This window comes from Octopus bimaculoides, chromosome 8 (genome assembly GCF_046866305.1).
Source record: "Octopus bimaculoides isolate indiv1 chromosome 8, ASM4686630v1, whole genome shotgun sequence".
Classification (NCBI taxonomy): domain Eukaryota; kingdom Metazoa; phylum Mollusca; class Cephalopoda; order Octopoda; family Octopodidae; genus Octopus; species Octopus bimaculoides.
In genome coordinates this window covers 14,007,719-14,034,930 of record NC_142935.1, presented here as the reverse complement: position 1 = coordinate 14,034,930, position 27,212 = coordinate 14,007,719, and the positions used below count along the sequence as shown (strand labels likewise).

Sequence of the window (27,212 nt, the reverse complement as noted above, 5' to 3'; positions counted from 1 at the left end):
CTAGATTAGAAAAGAATAATAATAGTTTGTAATATAAGCATTAGGCCTGAAATTTGGAGGAAGGAATAAGTTGATTAAATGGACTCCATTATTTGTGAGGTACTTCTTTATTTTACCAATTCAAAATGGATGAAAGTCAAAGCTGATCTTGGAAAGATTTGAACTTGGATTATAAAGATCCAGAACAAATATCACAAATGTGATGCTTCGATGTGCTTGAGAAGACTTGTCAAACCAAGTGAAATCAAAGTTACAGCTAGTGCTGGTGACACGTAACCGCTTCCATTCAGGTGACACGTAAAAGCACCTGTGCAGGTGATATGCAAAAGCATGCGTACCAGTGATATGTAAAAGTGCCCGAGCCAGTGACACATAGAAGGCACCCACTAAACTCTCAGAGTGGTTGGCATTAGGAAGGTCATCCAGCTGTAGAAACTTTGCCAGATGAAATTGGAGCCTGGTATAGTTCTTCAGCTTACCAGTTCCATGCCAAGTTGGGAAACAAATGCTAAATGATGATGATAATTGACAAGAGCCCTACCAAAAAAGTAACCTTGTCATCATAATCTTTCAATCTCATCTACTATACAATTTCTTTCACTATCACCACCAGAGGAGAGGACCACAGTATTTCCCTGGTACATTATTTTATCGGCACTTGAAGAATGAAAAACAAATTTTACCTTAAATGACAATGATATTAATCATAACGATATTCATGATAATGATAATAACGATATTAAATAAAAATTGAATATCTTTTTTTTCAACCTCACCACAACAATATTTCCATTTGTCTCAATTTTTATTTGCATATTTGTAAAAGCACTCTGGACAGAAAAAGTCAAAGGCTGACCCCCACAAACGTTCAAACATATACACCCACGTAAATATATAAATTATATATGATGTATATATATATTATATATACACAAACCTACATACAAATACCCTCCAATATCTATGTGTGTGTGTGTGTGTACACACAAACACACACACACACATATATATATATATAATAGTTGTCATTTAATGAAAAAATAAAAAACAAAAATGTAACAACAGTCCATTAATAGGCTGAAATAATTGAATACTATCATTGTGTGTGTGTATATATATATATATATATATATGTATATGTGTATAACTTTTCAAAGTGGATGGAAAAAGGATGAATAATGAATACAGTGCAGAGACCTCCCTACCATCACCCACACTTTGCTAACAGCAACCGGAACAAGAATTGATAATATCATACAACCATTACCACCACCACCACCACCACCACAACACATTTTATTGTGTCACGGCAACCTCCGCACCCCAAAGTCTGTTTCCCATTTTTGTTGTGTTGTTATTTCTGATGACATCAATGCCTGAACACAAGCTTGCAACAATAAGTTGTCGACATTTGGAAAGCTGACTGACTGACTTAGTAAATAATGCAAATATAATATACTTAGGTGAAACAACAACAAACAGACAAACTGCAGCAGCACCAATAGTGAAAACAACAGCTGAGAGAGAGATAGAGAGAGATAGAGAGAGAAGAGGGGTGGTGGTGGTGGTGGTTGTTAGCTTTTGAAGTAAAACAAGGATAAATGTCAGAAAATATGATTGGGTTTGAATTATTACACTTGCAAAATGTTTGCTTGTACATTATTTATTTACCTAGCCATTAAGGAAAAAAGAAAAAGAAAAAAAAAGACCCTTGTCATTGACAACTTGGTTAATCAGTAACAAGTAATTAATGGCTATGTTATGTCTCTGAATATTTACTAGCATGAATGCATGTAGCTGTGAGAGTGTGTGTTTCTCTACGATTGTCAAATATATGCTTGTGCCATAAAATGTGTGTGTGTGTATATACATGCATGTGTCTTGAGAGAACAGAGGTTAAGCAGAGTAGTGAGGTCTCTTTGGCTTTGCAGCGGACAAGGCAACACCTCTCATGGTGGTGCTGTAATAAAATGCACCTCCAGCAGACTCTGTGAAATCGTTGGTGTTACAAAGTCATCCAGACATAGAAGCCACGCCAAAATAAAGCAGACAAGCAAGATATGCAGTTCTCTGACCTCGATAAGATCTGAATTGGTCTGTGATGCCCATCCACTCCACACCAGCATGGAAAGCAGGTTGTATAATTGTGATGATGATGACAATGATGGTTATACAGCTGGTCATAAATATATAATCAAGTATACACACACACATATGCAACTACACAGGCAAATAAACACACGCAAACATAATCATGCACACATGCAAGGACATATACATCTAGTTACACACTGTTAGGAAAAACAGAGACATAAATGAATAAATATATAAAATTTCCATACTTGTGTATTTTTATGAATTCATAATTATTCTCTGCATATCTAAGTATTTTATGATTTGCTTAGGTATAGCAATACTAATAACTGGTTGCTACAATGCAATATACTTATACTTTAAAATATGAGCGTGTGTTTTACATACATACCTGCCTATCTATCTATCTATCTATCTATCTATATATATATATGTTTCAGCCCAAAGAGCCACACAATGGGACTGAACCCCGAACTACATGGTTCTGGGTTCAGTCCCATTGTGTGGCATTTTGAGCAAGTGTCTTCTACTATAGCCTAGGGCCAACCAAAGCCTTGTGAGTGGATTTGGAGGATGGAAACTGAAAGAAGCCTGTTGTGTGTGTGTGTGTGTATATATATGTGTCCCCCCATCATTGCTTGACAACTGGTGTTGATGTGTTTACATCCCTGTAACTTAGCAGTTTGTCAAAGAGACCACTAGAATAAGTACTAGGCTTAAAAATAAGACCTGGGGTGGATTTGTTTGACAAAAACATTTTAAGGTGGTGCTCCAGCATGGCCGCAGTCAAATGACTGAAACAAGTAAAAGAATAAAAGAATATGTGTGTGTGTGTGTATAGACACACAGACACACATGGTAATTCAGATGTTGCTTTAGCTTTTAAATGATACATAAATTTCTAATTTTTATATTGTTACAATTTTTATATTCATTTATTCATTGTTAATACTACTGTTGCTATTTTGCTATGGATATTTTTCGATATGCATATTGTTTCACATATTTTAAACAAATGCCAAGAGGATGTTAATTCTCTTAAAAACAGTCAGTTGTACAGGTTCAAAGGATGTTGAAACAAGAAATAGATTGGAATCCTGCTAACCATGTTTCAAGTGATTTAAAGCTATAAAAGGCAAAGACTTGCCCAAGTCTGAGAGGCCAAACAGCTTCAGTGAAACACAGCCACCTGGTGGAGCCCTCCATTTACTTGACTTCCAAATGAAAGGAAGTTTATTTGTCTACTTTAGCTAAAGAGGGATCTATTTGTTCACTTTAGCTAAGCCCTAAAGTGCTAAAACCTAGTGGATATAAAAAAAAAGCTTTTGAACCTGTCTGTCTGTCTGTCTGTCTCTCTCTCTCTCTCTCTCTATATATATATATATATATATATAAAATGATCATTATCATCCTCTTTTCCATGCTCACATGGTTTGGGCAGAATTTGCTGAAGCAAATTTTCTAGGGTCAGATGCCCTTCCTAACCTATTTCTAAGTAAGGTAATATTTTCACAAGACCAGACATGCTACAGAAGAATGGAGCTTATCACAAAGCCACACCTTTGTATGTATATGTGTATACACACACACACACACACACACATATATATATATCATCATCATTTAATGATGATGGGAAAGTCAGCGTAACATATGCAACTATGACAATAAAGCCAACCTCTTATAATGCATCTATCAATTAACATAGTCAAGTCATTTAACCATGAAGTTGCCAAGTCACTGCATTCAGATAACTAAACAATGGTTGTTGGAAATATACAAATCTTCATACAATAGACAATGAAATTGCAAATTTGGGTCTTAATCCTTCTGGCGACAGAAATCCTGCCAAGGGAGACACTGAAGCATGAAGAGGCCATCAGATCCTCTCAAACTGTCCAACCCATGCCAGCATGATACATGGACATTAAATGATGATGATGATCATGATGATGTGGCCCTTGAGTGCTTCCTGTGTGCTCCACTTTCTTCTAAGCATTTGAGACAGGTATCCAAGCTAAGGATAACTGCTTCCTGCTTTTCCCTGAATCAAGTAATAAAAAAAAAAAATTAAAAAAAAACCTTGGCACAGGTGAGGCTGTGTGGTAAGAAGCTTGCTTCCCAACTACATCGTTCTGGGTTCAGTCCTATTGTATGGCACCTTGGGCAAGTGTCTTCTACTATAGCCTTGGGCCAACCAAAGCCTTGAGAGCGGATTTGGTAGATGGAAACTGAAAGAAGCCTGTCTACATATGTGTGTGTGAGTCTTTGTCCCCTCCCCATCATGACTTGACAACCAGTGTTGGTGTGATTACATCCCCCATAACTTAGTGGTGTGGCATAAGAGACCAATACTATGTTTAAAAAATAAGTTCCGGGGTTGATTTGCTCAACTAAATCCCTTCAAGGTGGTGCTCCATCATGGTCACAATCAAATGACTGAAACAAGTAAAGGAGTAAAAGAGTGGCAACAATTCATTATTTTCTTTTGTCAATTGTTTTGTTAACCTAGAAGGTCCCATAGTAACACTCATTTAGGTGGAATTATAATTCAAAACCACAAGTCCTGTCCTTGTTGCAGTGTAATAGTTTGGATACCTCAATGACTGAGAGCTATGCCAGCAGAGATCAAGCTCCTGATAGAGCCTTTCATACTAGACAGGTCAAAAATATAGAGGCCAGACTAATGTAGGTCACCTCTTTCCTGAAGTAAAAATTAGGTTGTATAGGGACAACACCCCTACCTAGAAAAATGCAAAGTTACAGAAGCATTGCTGACAATTCAAAGCCAACAAGACTTGGGAGAGGGAAGACCTTCCTTTAAAGAAACTGATGACAAGGCAGCAAAATTCTAAAGGAAGCTACAAGGAAAAGCAGAAAAGATAGTCCAGCATTGAGAAGAGTGAAGGTACATTGTCCAGGGTTTATGTCCATGGGGGAATGAAGGATTTAAGTGAAGTGATGTCTCAAAAACTTTGATGCTTCTTTCTGGTGATGTTACTCTCTTAGTACTACACTTCCTCACATTGTCCTTTTGGTGAAGCCAACTTAGCCAAAGGAATTCCCCCTAACTGCAGCATTTAATTTGAATGGCAACAAAGGTTTTACATTACATAAATAGGCTCCACTCTCACTTCACAGTCAAGTGGTTAACAGTAAGTGGGACATCCTGCAGTATTTAAGTACCACCACCCCACCTCATAATGGCTCAAATGTCCAAATTTGTATAAAGCAATCCCAGCTTTATGAGGTCATACGTCATTAATACCAATTTTAGACAAAAGCAAAAATATGCTACAGTGCTGAACAATGAAGCTTCTCAATATATTTACCCAAGGTGCTATGCAGTGAGATTGAACCCAAACCATGTGGTTGGGAGGCAAACTTCTTAACCACATGGCCATGCTATAAACATGCCAAATTGCATCTACATACACTGTGTGTGTGTGTTTGCAGAATTATACATACTGCTTCAATTCTCCTGTGCTGTTTGATGTATTTGACAATAGCCTCCATTGCAAGTTATTGATAAAAACGGTTTCTAATTTTAGCAGAAGGCCAACAGTTTTGATAGAAGGGGTAAGTAACCCCATACTTGTACTTTATTTTAGGAATCCTGAAAGGATAAACAGGCATAATTGGCCTCAGTGGGATTTGAACTCAGAACATAACATGTTGGAGGAAATGCTGCTTAGCAGTTTGTTGGATGCATTCATGATTCTGCCAGGTCAGCACCATGGTGACTCTACATGATAAGAATAGAGGGAACTCCTTAGTCCTGACCACACAATCTCTCTAGTGGCAGTAATACGATAAAGGGCACTCAGTCTATACTTCATACTGTACAAAAACAAAAACAAAAACAAAAAAACACTTGCCATACACAAGGAATTAGCAGTTTTCTCTTTTGGTGTGTGTACCAGATGACATGCAGTGAGGTACCATGCTGGAGCTGACCCATGCAACATATGCTGCCATAGATGAGTTGACAGTTTTCACTGGCATATGTTGGAGGAAGTAAAATAGCTTTTTATAGAGTTTATAGTTAGTACTGACCACCAAGTCATTCCTGACTGAACAGACCTATGGTGAAAGATATTCCAGCCTCGACTGTCCTGTCTATTTTTCGAAAACACAAGGGTGTGAACTGGAGTTTCTATTTTGCTTTTGATCTGCTGTTTTTAGGTCATGAGTAATAAATATCTTTGATCAGATAAAGTTACCTTGCAACCAACAATCCCTTGATATATCATTGTCATTGTCATCATAATTTAACATCCACTTTCCCATGCTTGCATGAGCCAGATGGAATTTGTTGAGGCAGATTTTCTTCCTGTTGCCAACCCCCACCTGTTCCCAAGGTAATATTTCTCCATGGCCAGACATGTTTTCCACAGAAGACTGGAAACAAACAGTCTCATTTGTATTATAATGATGCTCATTTACAACCATCACATGATGTCCAAACAAGGACATGCACACACACAATGGGCATAACTCCACAGATAAGGCCTTGGTTAATCCAAGGCTTTAGCAAGAGACACTTGCCTAAGGTACCATGCAGTCAGCTGACCCCAAGACTACAAGGTTGGGAAGTAAACTTCTTAACCACACAGCCATGCCTGCATATATACCCACTGTCTTGACAACAATCACTTTTTTCAGGTGTTTGTATTTCTCTCACCCACAGTTCCTGGGTTGACCAACGCTTTGTGAATGAATTTTGGTGGACAGAAACTGTACAAAAACCCATCATATATATCTATGTGTTTGTCTCTACATAGACACCACTTGTGTTGTGGTAACATTTGTTTCACAGCTCAGTGTTTTAATGCACACCTTACTTGAAAACATGTAAGGATTAGTACCAAGAAAGCATCCAACAATAGAACACTGCTTCAAGAAGTGTCGCCAAAGCGATGGCAGCATGGAAAAAGTGGATGTAAAAACAAAATGATGATGGTGATGATGTCCATGACTTTTCATTATCAAAGGTGATTGACCTCATTAACCTTTTCTTTTTTCGAGAAAATCTGGCATCTACCCACAATGGCTAAGAGCCTAGTTAATAGGGATTTGAATTCATAAATCACGAACAGGTAGCCTAATACTTCATCAGTTCAGCATTTAGCTTCTATTTTAACAGGACACATATTAAAAAAAAAAAATGTATGGCTTGACCACTGTGTTAATATGATCACTTGCGGCAATCCTAATAGATTTAATTTAATTAGCTAATCATCCTGTAGTTAGATCTCATAAGACAAATTCAATGCAGTAGTTATCCTAATATGGATACTAATAAACATTAACTCATTAATATACAAACAGCATACAGATATACTAATGATCAATTATTGATACATTGATTATCAAGGAGTTCTCAGTTGTCTCTGAACTTCTTTTAAATCTGTCACTCAGGTTACTCAAGGATTTTCTCTGTTGGCTTAAGGAACTAACAAAAGTTCCCATTTCTTAGAATGATAAAAACTAAATCAATAAAAATCACACTTACCTTTAATATCTACTTTTCTATTCCAGATGTGTCAAAGTTAAAAACATATTTAATTCCTATTGAAAAAGAAAATTAATTGTTATTTAATTGGTATTAATTAACCCAACACTCCACAAAAAAAGAAAAAAAATACACAAGTCCGAGATAGAGGATGGTAGAGTGATGATGAAAGCTGAGATTCAATCAAAGTTTTAAGAGGAGTTAAGGTAGGAGGCAAACTTATAGTTGTTTGAATTACCATATTTACTTGTGTAAGTTGCAGTGTTTTGTATACAGTTTTAACTGAAAATTTGGGGTGCGACTTATACCAGGGGTAAAGTTACAACTGTGAAAGGAAAAAATTCTGTACCAAGACTTAATAGGAGTGTGAGTAATACACAAGTAAATACAGTATTCACAAAATTTCATTATTCTAATTTTTATTGGAAATCACCTCCAAATACCCAATCAATTCAAAACACTTTAGCATGGCTGGATTCAGCCAGACATTTTTCTCAGCCAGACATTTTTCTCTCTTTATGGGACAGCATGATTGTGTTTGCAACTTGAAGCACAACTTACACCCATTCTGTTGTTGTTTTAGGAGACTGCAGATAAAAACAAATAAACCATAAAAGATACCATGGCATATTCTGCTGAGGCCTGTGTTTTTCTATCATCTCACTTGTACTACAGCATTACTCCACCCTACTGTTACACATTCAGTGAGGAAGGCTCTCTTCATTTCTTCCCAGCCTTTATGCATTGTCTGCATTCAATGCTCTCGTTCTATTAATGTATGTACAGGCATGGCAGTGTGATCCAGGTCACTTTGCAACCACATGGTTTCAGGCTCAGTTCTATTATGTGGCACCTTGAGCAAGTATCTTCCACTATTGCTAATAACACAATAGAATATTATAGCACGAAAGCATATATATACTTTCACTCCAAAGACAGAATGAATGTTCTCGAGCCTTCCTGGCACATCCAGTTTTTCAAAGAATTTCTTATTCCAAATGACGTGGAGAGCACGAAGCGAGCTATATATTGACAAAAGAAATGCTAACAGAACACACGAACTTGTGACTTTCAAATAAATGAGTGGCAGATGGAAAGGAACACACACATTATTTAATTAACATGAGATATAAATGTGAGCAGCTATAAGTTTCATGCTCTGCTGTACAGCAATGAGACATGTTTGACTGACTATTGTACTAATGGAGCATGAAACATAGTAGCTCACATATAAAACCTGTGTTTACTGAATGATATTTATCTCTTGCTGGATAGAGGACATATTTTGTCAATCTTACCAACAATGGAAGTACACTATATATATGTATGTATGTATGTATATATATTGGGTCATTCCATAAACAATACAGTTTTTTTTCAATTGCATGAACTAAAAGTTGGAGGGGGATGAGATAAATTACCTGCATCAATTTGCTATAAGGGCAGGTAGTAATTTTACCCTTTCCTTATTCTTAGTGCAAGTTTTGAAGAGTGCAGTTCGATTTTAACAGTTATTTTTTCAAAGCTATAATGGAAGTGACAAAGTGACAAACCCTAACCCATGCCAGCACGGAAAGTGGACGTTAAACGATGATGATGATGATACATACTCATATTTTGAGTTCTATTTTCCCTGTTTGCACCAACATACCTCTCTCTCTCTCTATATATATATATATACCCATACCCAATCCACATTGTAAAACATACACAACACCAAAGTGAGTAGGTTTTCTTTGTGTAAGATGACATGGACCATGACAACTTGTCCAACATGAAAGAAAGCATGAAAGAAAAAAAAAAAAAAGACTGATATAATATGACAATGATTGATGACAATATCTGAGTAAAGATTTTTGATAACATAAACACATGCTTACACACATCAATGAACTTGAGCATCGATACACACAAAACACAGACAATGCATTTTAGATGTAAATTATTTCAAAATGAATTACAATGGTTTATTTAGCCATTTGTAATTTTCAGTTTTACTGTACTGGTTTACAACAAGTGCTAGGTGAATGACACAATTAATCAGCTTATGGAGAAATTGAAACAGGCAGGACATTGATCTTTCATCAGAGGCAGTCATTTTTCTTGGTAACTTCACAGCTTCTAAAAAGAGCCAACACACATGCCTACTTACAGATCCAGATTGAAAATATAAATAAACAATGTCAGTATTTTTACCTGCTAAAGAATGAATATATATATATATATATATATATATATATATATATATATATAATCTGCTGAGATGATTCAAAAACACAACACCTAATAACCTAATGGTATATCTTTTCTACCCCTCTGATGAAATTTTGCCTAATATAAATGATTTAATTATTGCTATTTAACTTTTTAGACTTAATTGAAACAGCTGTAAGAGAATATGTTTGATTTTTGCAGATAATAAATTATATTAATGCTACATCTCCATTTTCTTAATTTTCTTTTATACATATATAAAAGCTTCACACAACTTTCAACAGAACCAAAGATCAAGAGTTTCAATGCCATTCTCAAGTTAATTCTCCCAAATATAAGGACAAGACTGATAGTAATGAAGAAAGTGAAGGAGAGCCTGCATTAACACATGTTTATAGGTTACTGAACCAATGAGAGGGGCGGCTGGTGCCAGTGAGTGAGCCACTATACAAGCAGTGTCTCAACCTGCTAGAAATAACAGCTCAATCGGCCTTAAATCATAACCTACTATCTCAGTTGCTAATATATAAAATGAAAGAATGGTCAAAGCTGAAACATCATTGAATGTCAGAGATGATCTGAAGCTAAACAACAATATATTTAATGGTTCTACATGTCCAGGCGCCAAATCCTGTGAGCAACCACAACCTGTGATTAAAATTGATACAAAAGACTGCGCTGAGTGGCTGTGTGGTAAGAAGCTTGCTTCCCAATCATATGGTTCCAGGTTCAGTTCCACTGTGAGGAACTTTGGGCAAGTGTCAACCTTGGGCCGACCAAAGCCTTACTCTTTTGTTTCAGTCATTTGACTGTGGCCATGCTGGAGCACTGCCTTTTAGTCAAGCAAATCGACCCCAGGACTTATTCTTTGGAAGCCTAGTACTTATTCTATCGGTCTCTTTTGCAGAACTGCTAAGTTACGGGGACGTAAACACACCACCATCGGTTGTCAAGCGATGCTGGGGGAACAAACACAGACACAAGCATACACACACATATATATACATATACACGACGGGCTTCTTTCAGTTTCCATCTACCAAATCCACTCACAAAGCTTTGGTTGGCCCGAAGCTATAGTAGAAGACACTTGCCCTAGGTGTCACGCAGTGGGAATGAACCCGGAACCATGTGGTTGATAGGCAAGCTACTTATCACACAGCCACTCCTGTGCCTGTGAGTGGATTTCGTAGATGGAAACTGAAAAGAAGCCCGTTGTATATATATGTGTGTGTGTGTGAGTGTGTTTATGTGTGTGCCCCACTGCTGTTTGACAATTATTGTTGGTGAGTTTATGTACCCATAACTTAGCAGTTCAGTAAAGGATACTGATAGAATAAGTACCAGATTTAAAAAAAAAAAAAAAATTAAAGACTGGTATTGATTCATTCAACTAGAATTATTTAAGGTGGTGCCCCAGCATGGCCACAGTCTAGTGACTAAAACAAGTAAAAGAGTAAAATAAAATATCACAAATAAGGACTATTAATAAAGACTCCTTAATATAAGAGAGATAAGGGACAGCCAGGAAACAATGTTAAGCGAAGATCTTGGAGGCAAACTGACAGATAAAGACACCTTTGGCATAAAGTGCAACTAGAATCAGAAAAGACAAGCTCATTAAGGAACTTCAAATGGTCACATGACCTCCTAGAAATAGCAGTCAAATCTCCTTTAAATTACAGCCTATCATCTTAAAACAAAAAGAGGAGAAAGGACACTGAATAAGATAATCTTTCCAAGGAAAGTGGAGATAGAAGGTCATGGCTGGAACACATTTCATTATGATATGTCTATGCAATCTGGGCTGACCCAAGCTAAGCAATTACAACACAACCAATTATCAGTGATAACAGCGATATCGTATCCAGAGGGATTTTTTCATCACAGTAATTAATTAATGCATCACACACTGCAAATGAGGCAATCAATTTCGTATGAAGGTGAACTAAAGTGTGGAGTGGAGTGAAAGCATTTGAAGAGGCCAGGATAACATATGCAAGACTCAAAGGAGATTTAAGGAAGAATGTTACGATCGAGAAGGTGAATCACAATGACCTTTGTGTGTGCACAGTTTGTGACAGACCATGCCTCCCTTTTGCTGGGCTCAAATCTCATTTGCAAACCCATGGAAAACGAAGCTCCACCAGCTATTCTGCCTATATGTTTGTGCACTCCTTTCAATGCAATGTATGCCAGAAGGTTTGCAAATCTAACAGGCCTCAAAAGACATTTTAAGATTCACAAATATCAGAACTTATCTGCAGCTCTTGGTGTTCCAAATTGGATATGCAATCTATGTGAGTGTCTTTTCAAAACATTGCCTGGTTTAAAAACGCCACATCAGATACCATGAGGGTTCTAAGGTGTAGGCACAGGAGGTGGTCAAACTCTGTATAAGGAGTAGACAACCACCATATATAGGTGTGTGTATATATATATATATATATATATATATATACATACATACACACACGTTTGTGTACACATATATAGGTATGTTGGTGCAAACAGGAAAAGTAGAACTCAAAACATGAGTATATGTATATTTTTATTAATATTTAGCAGAAGCAACAGAGTCACTCAAAGTGTGAGAGTTTTGCGGGTCGGCACCTCAGACCTTGAGTCACACTGCATGGTACCTTGGGCAAGTGTCTTCTACTATAGCCTCAGGCTGACCAAAGCTTTGTGAGTGGATTTGGTAGACAGAAACTGAAAGAAGCCTGTCGTATATGTGTGTGTGTATATGTATATTTTTGTGTGTCTGTGTTTGTCCCCTTTACCATTGCCTGACAACTGATGCTGGCGTGTTTATGTCCCCATAACTTAGAATAAGTACTAGGCTTACAAAGAATAAGTCCTGGGGTCAATTTGTTCGACTAAAGGTGGTGCTCCAGCATGGCTGCAGTCAAATGATTAAAACAAGTAAAAAATAAAAGAATATATATATAAATATATAATTTTGGTATTAAATTTAAGCATCTAGGTCACAATCACAATAGTCTGGTTGTCCCAACTATACATCTTTTATATAAATTTTTAGTATCACTTTTATTGATATTTTATAACATTATAAATATACAGTCATACATAATGTATGATATTATACCATAATTATAGCTGGTATTCCTATTGTATTGTATACAAGAGTTGCCAAATTACAAATAACAACAATATTAGAAGACAAGTTAGGTAAATGTTACTTTTTAATGTTGTTTGTTCAGTCCCAGGTTGGCTTTGTTCTTAACGCAGCTGGTACCTCTCCCAGGGGGTGGTGGGCATGTCAAAGGGGGCATTGAGGTAACATAATTACATTGTGCATGATAAAACCAGTAATGGTTATTAAAATAAAATGAGATCTCATCGGGCACAGGGAAGTCATTAATTAGCAATGCATAAAATAATTTACAATTTTTGTCTCCATTAATTTTTTTCCATTTCACTGTTAAAAACTATACAATCCATTTTTAGAGTAAAATTTATAAATTATCATCCATGTTAGTTGATACCTCACTGTCTACTTTGGTGGGCACTAGGCATAACAACTACTTAAGGGGAGAGGGGCCTTTACAAAAAAGCAAAAGAGAAAAAGGTTAAGAACAGCTGATGTAGACCTATGTTCAGGGCATATACAGTGAGTTCCTCGCGTGACTTGTATTTCACATCATTGTGATATTCGGGGGGGGGGGGGGTCAATGGCATGAAACTCGCATTATAAGACCAACTCTTAGTTTCAGTTTCAGTAAAAGACCCAATAAAAATCCCATATCCTTCAGGACGAGTATTGAGCACTTCTTTCTCATTCATTCAACATAAAGCACTGTGCATGTGTGTGTGTGTGTGTGTGTGTGGGTTTGGTGACACAAACAGGAAAACAGAACTCAAAACTCGAGTATATATTCTGTCAATTAAAAAAAAATGTATGTGTGTGTGTGTATGTATATATATATATATCTCTATATATACATACATGCAACACTCAACCCAAGCTTGAGTCTATCTTCACTCTTGAACTGTAGTCTTAAGTAAGATCGAATGGTGTTAAAAATGCGAGTGGTACAGAAACAATTGTAACTGGTCATTAAAAATGGGTTAAACTTTCTTTGACTTATTTGGATTATACATACATACATATATCGGTGTGTGTGTGTGTGTTTTTCTGTCTCTATAACCATCACGCAATAATTGTAAACTAATAAGGCAGTGAGCTGGCAGAAATGTTAGCACGCTGGGCAAAATGCTTAGCAGTCTTTACATTCTGAGTTCAAATTCTGCTGAGGGCGGCTTGCCTATCATCCTGTCAGGATCAATAAATTAGGTACCAGTGGCATACTGGAGTCGATCTAATCAACTAACCAAACTCCCCAAAACTTTCGGGCCTTGCGCCTAGAGTAGAAAAGAATAGTTGTAAACTAGCATCAACATTGTAAAAACAATGTCTTTTGTTTCCAATCTTCTGTGAAAATATTTCTTTGCTTAGACGTAGGGGAGAGTTGATGACAAAAAGCATCCAGCCATAGAAAATATCAACAAATTCCATCTGACTCAGGGAAACATGGAAAAGTGGACATGAAAATAATGATGATGAAATACAGCAGGTTTGTTATTTTCTTCACACATTTTCATCTACATAGATAATAACAGCATGCATTTATATCAGTTGTAAGTTTTACAGAGAAGGCTTTAAAAAAATCTGTATTTCAACTGGAATAAATTTATCTTAGATTATTTATTTTCCACTTACGTAAGTAAATATCTTGCTGAGAGATGTAACCCTATCCCAACAAATTACAGAACTTGTACTTATGAATGATATTTAAGCAAATCTCAACATCTTTAATCATTATGCATCTTGAGTGGTAGATTTAAGTCATGTGTTATCAGCTATACGCTTTATAGAAAAGAAAGCCAAAATAAACAAAATTCATCTCCAGATAAAACAAAGAAAGTCTTTTACTAGATATGTGCTCTATAATATATAAAGCAGAATATCAAAGACTGTGTTGTTGTTGCATGAAGGCCCATGTACTACTTAAGTGTTAATTGCTTGACAAGCTAGTTCACTACACAAAGCTATTTGGAATTTTAGTGCAAGACAGATGAACCTAGTGTAGGTTCAATGACTATCTAGCAACAACACGAGCCCTCAGAAATTCTGGGTTGGTGTCTGGTGTGCCGGAAGGCCACTATGAGTGAGGCATCCCTTAGTTTTAGTTAAAGTAGGTCTCTAGAACCTGCTTCAAATCTGGGTTACATCTGCTCTGATAATTGTTGGTAACTTCGTCTCTGCAATGGCCAACAATTGATGGCAAGATGAGTGCAACACATCACACTATTCCAAAGTGTGTGTGCATGTGATTAGGGACCACATGTGAATCTGTATTCCTACTGAAACTATGACGACGAACTACTCGATGGTTGGAGCCAGCTCAACCTATTCTAGGCAAATGCCACTGCAAGTACAAGTATATGAGAATCTGTTAGGAAACATTTCATTACTTACCATGTGAGGATTCTTTCAAGCAGTAACAAGTTAGAGATTCATTGTTGGTTGAAAGTTGTTCTCAAAAGAAAGTTCTCTTGGATTTTCTGCTTCTTTTATACCCAAAATATTAACAAAAGAATAATTTTTTTCTCTCTTTAATCAGAATTGTAGCAGAAAGAGGGAGAGAAATGAAATAAAATCCAATGTCCAAAATATGTATTGTTAGGCCACAAAGTAGTGTTAAGTGTTATTTATTTACGCATTTTCTATGTATTTTGTTCAAAGTCATATTTTATTCATGAATCTGACAGTAACTTCAACAATGTTATGGTACATTGGCAGCCGTTTATGAATTCAGATGTGGCGAAAGGCGACTAATCCAGGAATGAACAGGTTAGTTTATTATTATTATTACTATTATATAGTTTTTCTATTTATTTTGTATTAAATTCAACATTTGTTTTACAATGGAAGCGATTTATAATCAGTTTTAAAGTAAAGGTTATTTCATTATTAAAAAAATAAAGTAAGAAAAATAAAATTCCAATACAGCTGTACTATTTCATATACATATATATATACATAGGCACACATATGTGCGTGTATATAAATATATTTGTGTGTGTATATATATATATATATATATATATATATATATATTTATATTGCTTACAGTCTGTCTCCTATGGTTATCTATGCAGTATATACATACCTCACAAAAGTTAACTACAGCTTTGAGTTAAAAAGAAACGTGAAATGTCTATTGTTTCAATGTTAACTATTATTGGGTCTGTTTATGATACCCTGCACAAATAATAATTTTAAAAAAAGCCCTATTTTCTTTGGATTAAAAGTCAATAAAAAGCTGGTTTCAAATTTTATTCAGGAGATAAATATTAATCCTGCTTAAAGGGTACAAATGTTTGAATTTAAATCAAGAAAATGAGAATCAATTCTTGATTTGGTCAAGCAAAGCAGGGGTCTGTTATTTTTATAGGGCTTGGTTTCAAATGATGATAGTAATTTATAAAGAAATACAACTTTTTCTATAGAGAAGGGATTAATTACCTATTAATCTCCAGTTATATGGATTAAGATAAACTCTCAAACTCATAACTTGTTTTAATTTCTTATTATTTTAAAACCAGAATAAATATGCCAGCGTACTCTTCTCAATTAGAAACTGATTCTAGACGTTTTTTTTTTGCCGTAAACTACTCCAAATGTGCTTAAGAAACCAAAGAACCGCAGCTTCTTCTTATTCGTTCTCTAAATTAACATCTGGGACACAAAAAATTTAATGTTATCGTCTTTGACACATATACAAATAATCGTTCGTGTTTCTCTAAAGAGGAGCGGAGCGGGAGAGGAGGGGAAAAACTGGAATTAGCATTAAAATTTGCCGATTCCTTATGGCACGTTCATTACTCCTTACAACCACCTCCAAAATCTAATAAGCTTAAACTATAATTTATTTAAAAAGTTAACTCTATTATAGAAATATTATCCACTGGTAGGATTTTAAAACCGTTTTATTAATTTATTACTAACGTTTTAATAGTCCTCTTACTATATTAAGGTGGTTTATTTTTATGTGGCTATCGATATATTTAAGGTTCTTATGTATATATATATAATAATAATATTAGGGGTAAAATCCAAAATTACAGGTAAAAACTCAATTAAAATCAATTTATTAAAAATTAAAATTAAATTAAGCTTCACAGTATAAAATATATTAATATATAGTATTTCATCGATGAGTTCATAAACCTTGGTTCTTTTCCGTAATACTATTTATATATACAATTGCAGCGTGGAAGGTATATTTGGAAATGTTAAGAATCAAAATATACAAGATGATATATAAAATAAATATCTATGGAAGAGTTTGAAACATTTGTATCTAATCATTAAATTTAAAACCACTGCCTTTCTAGACAGATATTTCAACAATTGAATTCACGAGCATGATAAATGCATTAATAACACGCTTGACTGGCTTACAAAAGACTTTTCTATACTGTATTGGATGGGTAAAAAAAAAGGCAATGTTTTGGGGGAAAACTAAAACTGAAAAAGTGGAAAATTGTTTTAAATTAAAAAAAAAAAAAATAACCAAAAAAATGCCCCCAAAATTATTTAAAAACAAAAAATAAAATGAAATAGCTACATTTTCGCTTCTATTTAATATGTTAAAGGAAATAAATAATTAAATAATAAATAAATAAATAGAGTTCATGAATAAGTTAGAGTGACAATAAAAAGACTTATATTCATTCTTGGTAACATGCTGCATGCGAAAATAAAGTGTTAGCCGCCATTTTTTTCTCACGCTGTTACTACATTCACTGCGGATATGAAATCAGCAGAATAAGAAGGTAGAGTTGACGCGGTGGTGGGGGGACGACTAGAAATATTTTAAAATAGATCTGATGATTAAAAAAAAATTCAAACAACGACAAAAAAAAAATTCCAGAAAATATTATAAATGATAATTGTTTAAAATATTATTTTAATGAATAAAGAAAATTCTCAAATAGGTTTGTTAATTAAAAAAAAAATTCCCAATAATAAAAAAAGTCCAGAAAAATATAATTGATGATTGCTAAAAAATATATTATTTCAACAAATAAAGAAAAATTATTCTATTTATAATTTTAAGTTTGATGTGTGTTGTTAATAAGCGAAACTATTGACCCTTGAGTCACTCTGTAACTTCTGCCGATTGATAATAATAATAATAATAATAATAATAATAATAGTAATATTTATTCATGTTTTGAGTTCTATTTTTTTCTTTTTGTATCACCAAACTTAATTGTAAGAATATCATATTAACTATTAAATATTTAACTATTACTTTTCGACTCGTGACCTTTTCTTCAGCCCGGACCTGTTATCACCTTTGACGTCAGTTATGGTGTTAGACTCCAGATACATTTCTTTTTCTTCACCACGGATATGTTGTCAATCGCTCGTATAAGCTGATAAATGGTTATGACTAGCAAAAAAAAGAAACGAGCTCCCAGCAATGCGAACTGGAGTCGGAAAAACGCTGTTAAAGATAACGATAAGGTAAATATTTCTGTATGTTACCATGCAATATGTGTTTCGTCCGTCTCACAGACAGATAAGATATCGACATGTATGTATAATGTATATAAACACATACACTACACTACACACACACACACATCTGTAGGTTACTATATACATATTTGATGTCTTAAATCTATCTGTCTATCATATAATTTATATAGTGTATGTCTACTGCTGTTGATGTTTACGATCTGAGGTTTTAGTTAATTATATATGGACATTTTGTATTGCATTTTCATTTATTTTATAAATGTTTTCTATAGATTTTGGCTTCAATCGATTCTTCCTATTTCTGTTGATTCAGTTGTAATCGAACATCGGGTTACATCAGCTCTTTGAGGTGAATTCTTTGTGACTTAAACTTATCAATTAATCAACCAGTTGACATTTTTTTCATTTATTAAGTAAAGAATTTCTTTGTTTATGATTTCTTCATTCATGCTTCTTTTTTCGAATAGAATCGTATTTTCACAAAGAAATAACGTGTGTGCATGTATATATATATATATATATATATATATATATATATATAAGATTACCATATATATATATATATACTATATTGGTAACAGTTGCTACATCCTCTGGAAAATTATATATATATATATACATACTCGCATATACATACACATATATATTATGACTTCCAAGTTTCACTTCTTGAAGATTATTCAGTATTTAAGCATTGCTTTCATTAAATCTCGAGATAAGTTATTTTAAGAGATAATATCTCGGAACCCTGTTGGGATTTTCGCCCAAAATAGCAGAACCCATTTAGGAAACATCCGTCACTTTGCAATAAACCTTTATAAATGAAATAATAATTGTTTAAGCGGAATGGGGGATTTATCCGTGTAAAAATAGGCCGTATAACTTGTTATTTTGAAAATTCTAAAATTGTGAATGACATTTTTTTTAGTAAAATAAATTTTTTATTGGATGTTCTCATAGGCCGGAACCCTAGAATTCTTTCACGGATGATTGGGTTTCTGCGGAACTTAATTCAAGGAATCATTGCTCCTGAGGCTCTTATAAATATGTAACTTAGAAAATAAAGCATCATATTTCATTTCTCTGATTTTAATTTGCTGAAAATATATTTTTTTTGTCATTTGAAACATCTCCCCAAAATATATAATAAAAACAATCATTAGAAAAAAACTCCATCCTGTTGATAGATTACTATGTAAGAACATTGCTTTTCTAAGAATAAAACGCTTTGGAGTTTGATATTATGTACAATAAAATAATTAGAGATTTAAAAATATTATTTTTTTCCTTTTTGGGGACTGGGACGGGGGAGAGAGATCGGGATATTTTCTTTTCTTTCTGTTCGGGTAAAATGAATTTTTGAATGACTATTGTGTCATTAACTATTTATAAAACCCGAGACTAGGTTTATGGAGCAATACTGAGTTATCGTTCCTGGTGTTGGCTTTCTACACATACATACGTACGTTCACACACCCACATATATAAATCGGCAGTGGATTGTTACTCAAGGGCTGAGAGTTTCGTGTTTGACACATCTACCCCCACCTCTCTCTCTTTCTCGTATATATACACACACACATTTAGTGTTAAAAGAGTACCCAATACCTATACCATAATAGAAATTAATAATGTACATCTTCAGGCAAGTTATATAGTCGTCTAAGAATATGCACTCGTATATTTGTCTGCAGAGTGAGTATATTAATCAAAGTGTTCAGCGTTATAGATCCATTTCAGCCGATCTTATCAATCAGTTTCGCATTGAGATTTAGAGAACCGGAGATACATGTTGTGGAAGGTGGTAGCCGTCAATTATAATTATGGATAATGTTAGTAAACTCCTAAACTGATCACAATTAGCGACTTCCTTAGTATGTATTAAAGCACACACACACACATATATATATATATATATGTACATACACATAAGGGCATTCACCCAAACATTTTTTTAAAGTTACACGTTTGATAACCACAATTTCTCACGCGATTACATCACACACGCACACAGATATGTACACACATCTAGATACGTACACACACAAAATCATTCGCCCATACATTTTTAAATTCTGTTTTAAAGATACACGTTTTAGATCGACATATTTTTCTCATGCGACTATAAAACACACACACACACACACACATGTGTATGGATCGCCTGCATTTATTTATTTTTCCATTAATACAAGAGGAAAATAAAATTAGTAAAAGCTGATTGTTGAAAGCTGTCCAAACTATTCTCAAACGAGTCTTAGGGGAGTTGGTTAAAAAAAAAAAACATCAAGCAATAAACAACCACCGCTATTAGATTTTTCTTTTGCATCACATAACTGTTTCCACAACCATCTTAACATCATATCATCTTTGTAGCTTCCTGTTTTTCTTTTGCCCTCTTTTCCCTTTCAACTCTTTCTCCCCGCCGCCTCCCTCACCGCATCGGACCCCCTTCCCCAAATTTCCCATCCTATACACATGCTCGAGTGTGTGAGTGCTTGTGATGTTTTTAAAATATGGAGCCGTGCCGTAAATATTAATTTCACTGAATATGTTTTTAATATTGCTAATTGCTATGGTGCCTCTCCACTCCGTGTTTCCTTTTAGGCCGTTCCTTTACAAGGATATCTAACACACACTAGTTGATGTATTTGGTAGTGATGATGGCTATGGCGGCGGGGCGATGACAACCGTTAAGTGTTTGTCTTTTCAGTGACGTCTATTTTTGGATTATTATTATTATTATTGCTCTGTTATAGTCATCCAAATCTGCTCATGAAAATCTACTTCCTTCTTGACTCAAACATTCCACTTTCGTGTTTATTCCCTCCTCCTTTTCCCCGTTCTCCATTTTTCTAAGGCTTTGAATCTCAAATTGTCCTGTTCATTTGTGTGTGCATACACACACACATATACATTTACACGTATATATATATATATATATATATATATATATATATATATATATATATATATATATATATATATATATATATGCAGGGCAGGGAATCGTCAATTAGTAATAAAATTAATAATTTAGAGTAATAATTTGTAGTTTTGGAATCAGTAGTTCTTTGGCTGCTATTTCTGAATTCTCAGTATGTTGGAGAAGCAGGTTACTGTCAATCCCTATATATATATATATATATATATATATATATATATATATATATATAAACACATTCATGCACACACCTAGTTAAAGAGAGAGAGATTATGGACTGGTTTATTTATGTACATACATACATACACACACACACACACATATATATATATATATATATACATACATATACGTATATACACACACACACACACACACACTGGCAGATGTTCAGGTGCAATAAAGACTGCAAACAAACAGGAAACAACTTCTATCTCATTCCAGGGTGAAAAACTAGAGGTAGTCGATAGCTTCCGCTATCTGGGCGACCAAGTTAGTAGTGGGGGTGGGTGCGCTGAAAGTGTAGCTGCTAGAATAAGAATAGCCAGGGCAAAGTTTAGAGAGCTCTTACCCCTGCTGGCGACAAAGGGACTCTCACTCAGAGTAAAAGGCAGACTGTATGACGCATGCGTACGAACAACCATGCTACATGGCAGTGAAACATGGGCTGTAACTGCTGAGGACATACGTAAGCTCGCAAGGAATGAAGCCAGTATGCTCCGTTGGATGTGTAATGTCAATGTGAATACCCGTCAGAGTGTAAGTATCTTGAGAGAAAAGCTGAAAATTAGAAGCATCAGTTGTGGCGTGCAAGAGAGACGATTGTGCTGGTATGGACATGTGGTGAGAATGGATGAGGATAGCTGCGTGAAAAAGTGCCACACCCTAACAGTTGAGGGAACCCGTGGAAGAGGTAGGCCCAGGAAGACCTAGGCTGAGGTGGTGAGGCCAGACCTTCGTACATTGGGCCTCACCGAGGCGATGACTACTGACCGAGACCTTTGGAAATGTGCTGTGCGTGAGAAGACCCGGCAAGCCAAGTAAGATCGTTGCCAGTGCCCCTGGACTGGTTCTTGTGCGGGTGGCACATGAGATGCACCATTTTGAGCGTGGCCGTTGCCAGTACCGCCTGACTGGCTCCTGTAGGATTTTCGAGCGAGATCGTTGCCAGTGCCCCTGCACTGGCTTGTGCGGGTGGCACATAAAAGACACCATTTCGAGCGTGGCCGTTTTCGTGCGGGTGACACGTAAAAGCACCCACTACACTCTCTGAGTGGTTGGCGTTAGGAAGGGCATCCAGCTGTAGAAACTCTGCCAAATCAGACTGGAGCCTGGTGTTGCCATCTGGTTTCACCAGTCCTCAGTCAAATCGTCCAACCCATGCTAGCATGGAAAGCGGACGTTAAACGATGATGATGATGATATATATATATATATATATATTTAATTTCGTGCATATATACATCTGTATATACATACACAGTGTGTCTGTGGTCCATATCATATAATTTGCTTTATCATTTCGGCATCTGGAGGACAGCACATCACAAGAAACTCTAAGTAATAACGCCATGATTACCTTCAAATGAATAAACTCTATTTCTTGTATTGAGTTCTTTTTCTCTTGCTTGTACTTCCAAACACGTACTTTATATATATATATATATATATATATATATAATATACACTTTTTATTAAAGCAGTAAAATTATCACAAAACTGTTACTCAGAGTTTCACATTCCTGTTTGTTGGACGGCTGTGATCGAGTACTATGTTTTCCATCTTGCACTTATGTGCTCGTCTGTGTGTATATATATATATATATATATATATATATAGTGTTAGTGTGTTCGTGGGATCCTTTATCATTTTAAAGTGTTTATTATTTTATGTCCTTTGTGATTTCTTGCTGTGAATCATCTGGTATTTATAAGTGTACCAGTAAGATACCAAGGTCCATTCTGTTATAATTTCTTAATCTACTCTTCCACTCTCCTTAGAAATGAGGCATGTGTATCTAGGCAATATAGTTGTTTTACTCGATCTGCTCCTATGGCTATATAATGGGTTGCAAGATTGCATATACATAATGTCTACTGTTGCACACACAAAACTGTTTTTTCTTTTCTTTCTTTATGTCATTGCTAGTTGCCAAAGACTGCTTAGCAGAAAGTAGTTAGCACTTTGCCTTGATACACCAAATGGTTCATGTGAAAAAGGAGAACCAGTTGCTGTGTGTGTGTGTTCTCATGTGATAAACACATTCATGCACACACCTAGTTAAAGAGAGAGAGAGAGAGAGAAAGAGAGAGATTATGGACTGGTTTATTTAGTGTGGTCCCTCATATCCAAACTTAGTTCTTGTTTATGCTCTGAGAAATATTCTTTGAATACAAAATGGGATGGTCATAGTCGTAACTCTTTGGATCACATAACTACTTGGCTAGAGTTGAGCTGTGGTTAAACAGCAAATGAATACTGGAATTCTGATTGACAATTAATATACTAAGCTGCAGAACGAAGACTTGAAAAATCAATTATGAAAAGTAGGCAAACAAGTGTTGTGACTGGGTAACTGGAAAATAAGCAGTGCATCAACTTTATAATTTTCATGTGTATTTAGTTTGTTGTTGTTTAACCTCAAATCTTGGTCGAACCAAAATTTATCATGGACTACATTTATGGTGGATAGACAGAATCAGAATGTTATTGTGGTATTTAGTTTTGGCCCTTTACATTCTGAGATTAAATCCCTCAAAGGTCAGTTTTGTCCATACTCATCCAGAATGGATAAAATAAAGTACTTGTCAGGTAATGGGGCTGATTTAACCCTTTGGCATTTAAACTGGCCATGTCAGGCTGAAATATTCTACCTGTTTTATGTTCAAACCCTCCAGATCCAGCCCCTCACACCTACCTTACAATGTTGTTCTAAAAATAAACAATCATATCATTGAGATCTTAAAGCTATGGGACAATGCATAATTAATTCAAAACGATGTGAATTAATAAGCAGTATGATTGGCAGAATAATCTGAATGCTAAAGGGTTAACCAACTGATGCTGGTGTCTCTTGGACTTCTTTAAGCATATGGCTATGAACAACATCAGTAAATATGGTTTCAAAAGACAGATCTGGTATAAATGTAGTTTATGGACAACAGAAATCTGTATTTTCTGAAAGTAGGGTGATTTGAGGGACATTTGACTATTTCTAGAAGGTCTACTGACTACATAAACTTTCTCATTGTTGTAGTAGTCAGTTAATAAGTACAGCAGGTGTTTCCTCCTCCTCCTCCTCATCATCATCAAATGCCCATTTTCCACATATTTGATGACTAGCACCCATGCCAGTGGAGCACTAACAGCACCATTCGAGTGGGATCACTGCCAGAGCAGCGGTCTCGCTCCCGTGCTGGTGGCACGTAAAAAGCACCATTTGAGCATGATCGTTTCCAGCTTCACCTTACTGGCACTTGTGCCAGTGGAATGTGAACAAAACATTGGACTGGCTCCTGTGCAGGTGACACGTAAAATACACCATTTCAAGCGTGGCCGTCGCCAGTACCTGCCTGACTGGCCCTCGTGCCGGTGGCACGTAAAAAAGCACCCACTACACTCTCGGAGTGGTTGGCGTTAGGAAGGGCATCCAGCTGTAGAAGCTCTGCCAAATCAGATTGGGGCCTGGTGTAGCCATCTGGTTTACCAGTCCTCAGTCAAATCGTCCAGCCCATGCTAGCATGGAAAGCGGACGTTAAACGATGACGATGATGATGATTGTTTTAAGCTAATCATGCATTATAACCTGAATGCTAAAGGGTTAAAACAGGAAGTGCTTGCCTGACAAGGTGGATGACAAAACCAGCAGATTGTTTGGCAAATGTCATGTATTTCGTTATATCTCTGTATGTTTTGATTTTGAGTTCAGTTATTGCCCAGGTCAATTCTTTCTACCTTCTTTGAAGTCAATAAGTGCCAGACAGAGTACTTCGGTTAATATTATTAGCTAAAATCCCTCAAGGCAAATATCCTGGCATGTTTGCAGTCAAGTGACTAAAACCACACAAAAGTACTAGGTTTAACGTTATCAACTATATATTTCCTCCTTCATTAAAAAAAAAAAAAAAGAAAAAAAACTGAGGCTTTTTCTAGTTTCAGTTGTTGGGCTATGGCACTACCTTTATAGGTATTGTTAATAGCATTAACCCCAGTTCCCCTGTGCAGCCTTTGATTGATGTTTTATTTAATGTTTTAACATTCTGATTACTCTGTCAGAAGTAATGGCTTATTTATTCACGTTGTTTTAAATTAATTATGCATTATGCTGTAGCTTTGCAATTTTAATGATATGATTGCTTATTTTTAGTGACATTGTAGGGCAGGTGTGAATGACCAGATCTGGCCAGTTTTATTATATAAACCAGGTAGAATATTTGAGCTGGATATGGTCAGTTTAAATGCTAAAGGGTTAAGCTTGAAAAGATGAACAGCAAAATTGACTATGGTGGGATTTGAATTCAGAACATAAGTTTTTTGAGGTGTTTTATCACATCATCATCATTATTGTTTAACGTCCATTTTTTCATGCTGGCATGGGTCAGACGGTTTGACTGAGGACTGGTAAGCCAGTAGGCTGCACCAGGCTCCAACCTGATCTGGCAAGGTTTCTACAGCTGGATGCCCTTCCTAACACACTGGCATGGGAGCCATTTAGGCAACACTGACATCGACCACGTTTGGATGGTGCCTTTTATGTTCCATTGGCATGGGTGTCAGGCAGCACTGACATCGACCACATTTAGATGGTACTTTTTATGTGTCACTGGCATTGACCACATTCGGATGGTGCTTTTCATGTGCCACTGGCATGGGAGTCGTAATTTTCATTCTATGACCAAAAAAGGAAAAAAAACCCCCCAAAAAACCATTCCAAACAAATTGTATATTACTGCAATATGTAAGTTTGTGCTTTTATCACTGAAAGACATTTAGGTCAACTAGTATTCTTTTACCGTTATGTGTGTGGAGTCAGTTTTGAAGATATTAATTCATTGTTGTTATATGGCAGTATATTGAATTCAGCTTTATTATTACATCCTGCTGTCTGTTTTAACGCAGCATGGAACATGAGCATTAAATATTGATGATGATGGTATATATTTCCACTGCATTACTTCTCTAGTTCTCTAAAATATGTTCCAATACATCTGTCAACTGGCTTGGCTTGTTGGTTATAACAACAACAATATTTCACAAATCACATCTTATCATCTTGAAACAAGAAGGTCACATTGGATACTGTAGTCTTAGATGTTCAAAGAAGACAGGATGGTCAAGGATGGGAGATCTTTGATCAATTTGTCCTGTCTATTCAGTCAGGTTTGATCTGGGTGCTAAACAACAATAATAATAACAACAGAAACATCTAAGCATACAGAGGTTCAAAGGAAATTAAATGAACTAATAATATCAACCAGCAGACACTTTGCAGTTCAATCATTATTGCGTGGATAGTTGTATGTCTGGATAAATCTTCATGGGTCTAGAGACCTGACATTTCTGCTTTGATGTTAAAAGCGTAGATTAAAACTAAACAAACTAAATGGCGAAAGTTGAAATTGAACCAAGAGCACTTGTCTAATTGAAACTGTATTGGCATTAACAGTAAAAAAACAAAACAAAACAAAAAAGCAATAGCTATTGGTGTTACTGATGATACATATTAATGATAATGAGTTTGTCTTTTAGGAAACAGCAATTGTGTAGCTTTATTCCTACAGTAGGCTTCTGTTAAATTTATGTTAGATATATTGTGTTTTATATAGATTACTTACATTCGTATGATTCATTCATCATCATTGTTAAT

General features: G+C 35.5%; 2 protein-coding genes across 3 annotated transcripts in view; one reads left to right on the top strand and one right to left on the bottom strand.

Annotated features, from left to right (window-relative positions):
- Positions 1-17,655, bottom strand: part of LOC106875024 (uncharacterized) — a 55,524-nt gene extending 37,869 nt beyond the window's left edge. The window contains exons 1-2 of the mRNA XM_052969936.2: positions 15,327-17,655; positions 7,610-7,665 (exon numbers count right to left, since the gene is read on the bottom strand). The gene's annotated coding sequence lies outside the window, so the exon portion shown is untranslated. The remainder of the gene's footprint in view (positions 1-7,609; positions 7,666-15,326) is intronic.
- Positions 17,656-18,212: 557 nt separating this feature from the next.
- The window catches only part of LOC106874946 (solute carrier family 71 member 1), a 73,625-nt gene continuing 64,625 nt past the window's right edge, over positions 18,213-27,212 (top strand). For both annotated transcript variants that reach the window (XM_089356082.1, XM_089356081.1), the window contains exon 1: positions 18,213-18,386. In XM_089356082.1, the coding sequence (XP_089212208.1) occupies positions 18,303-18,386 (84 nt within the window). In that variant the 5' untranslated portion in view covers positions 18,213-18,302. The remainder of the gene's footprint in view (positions 18,387-27,212) is intronic.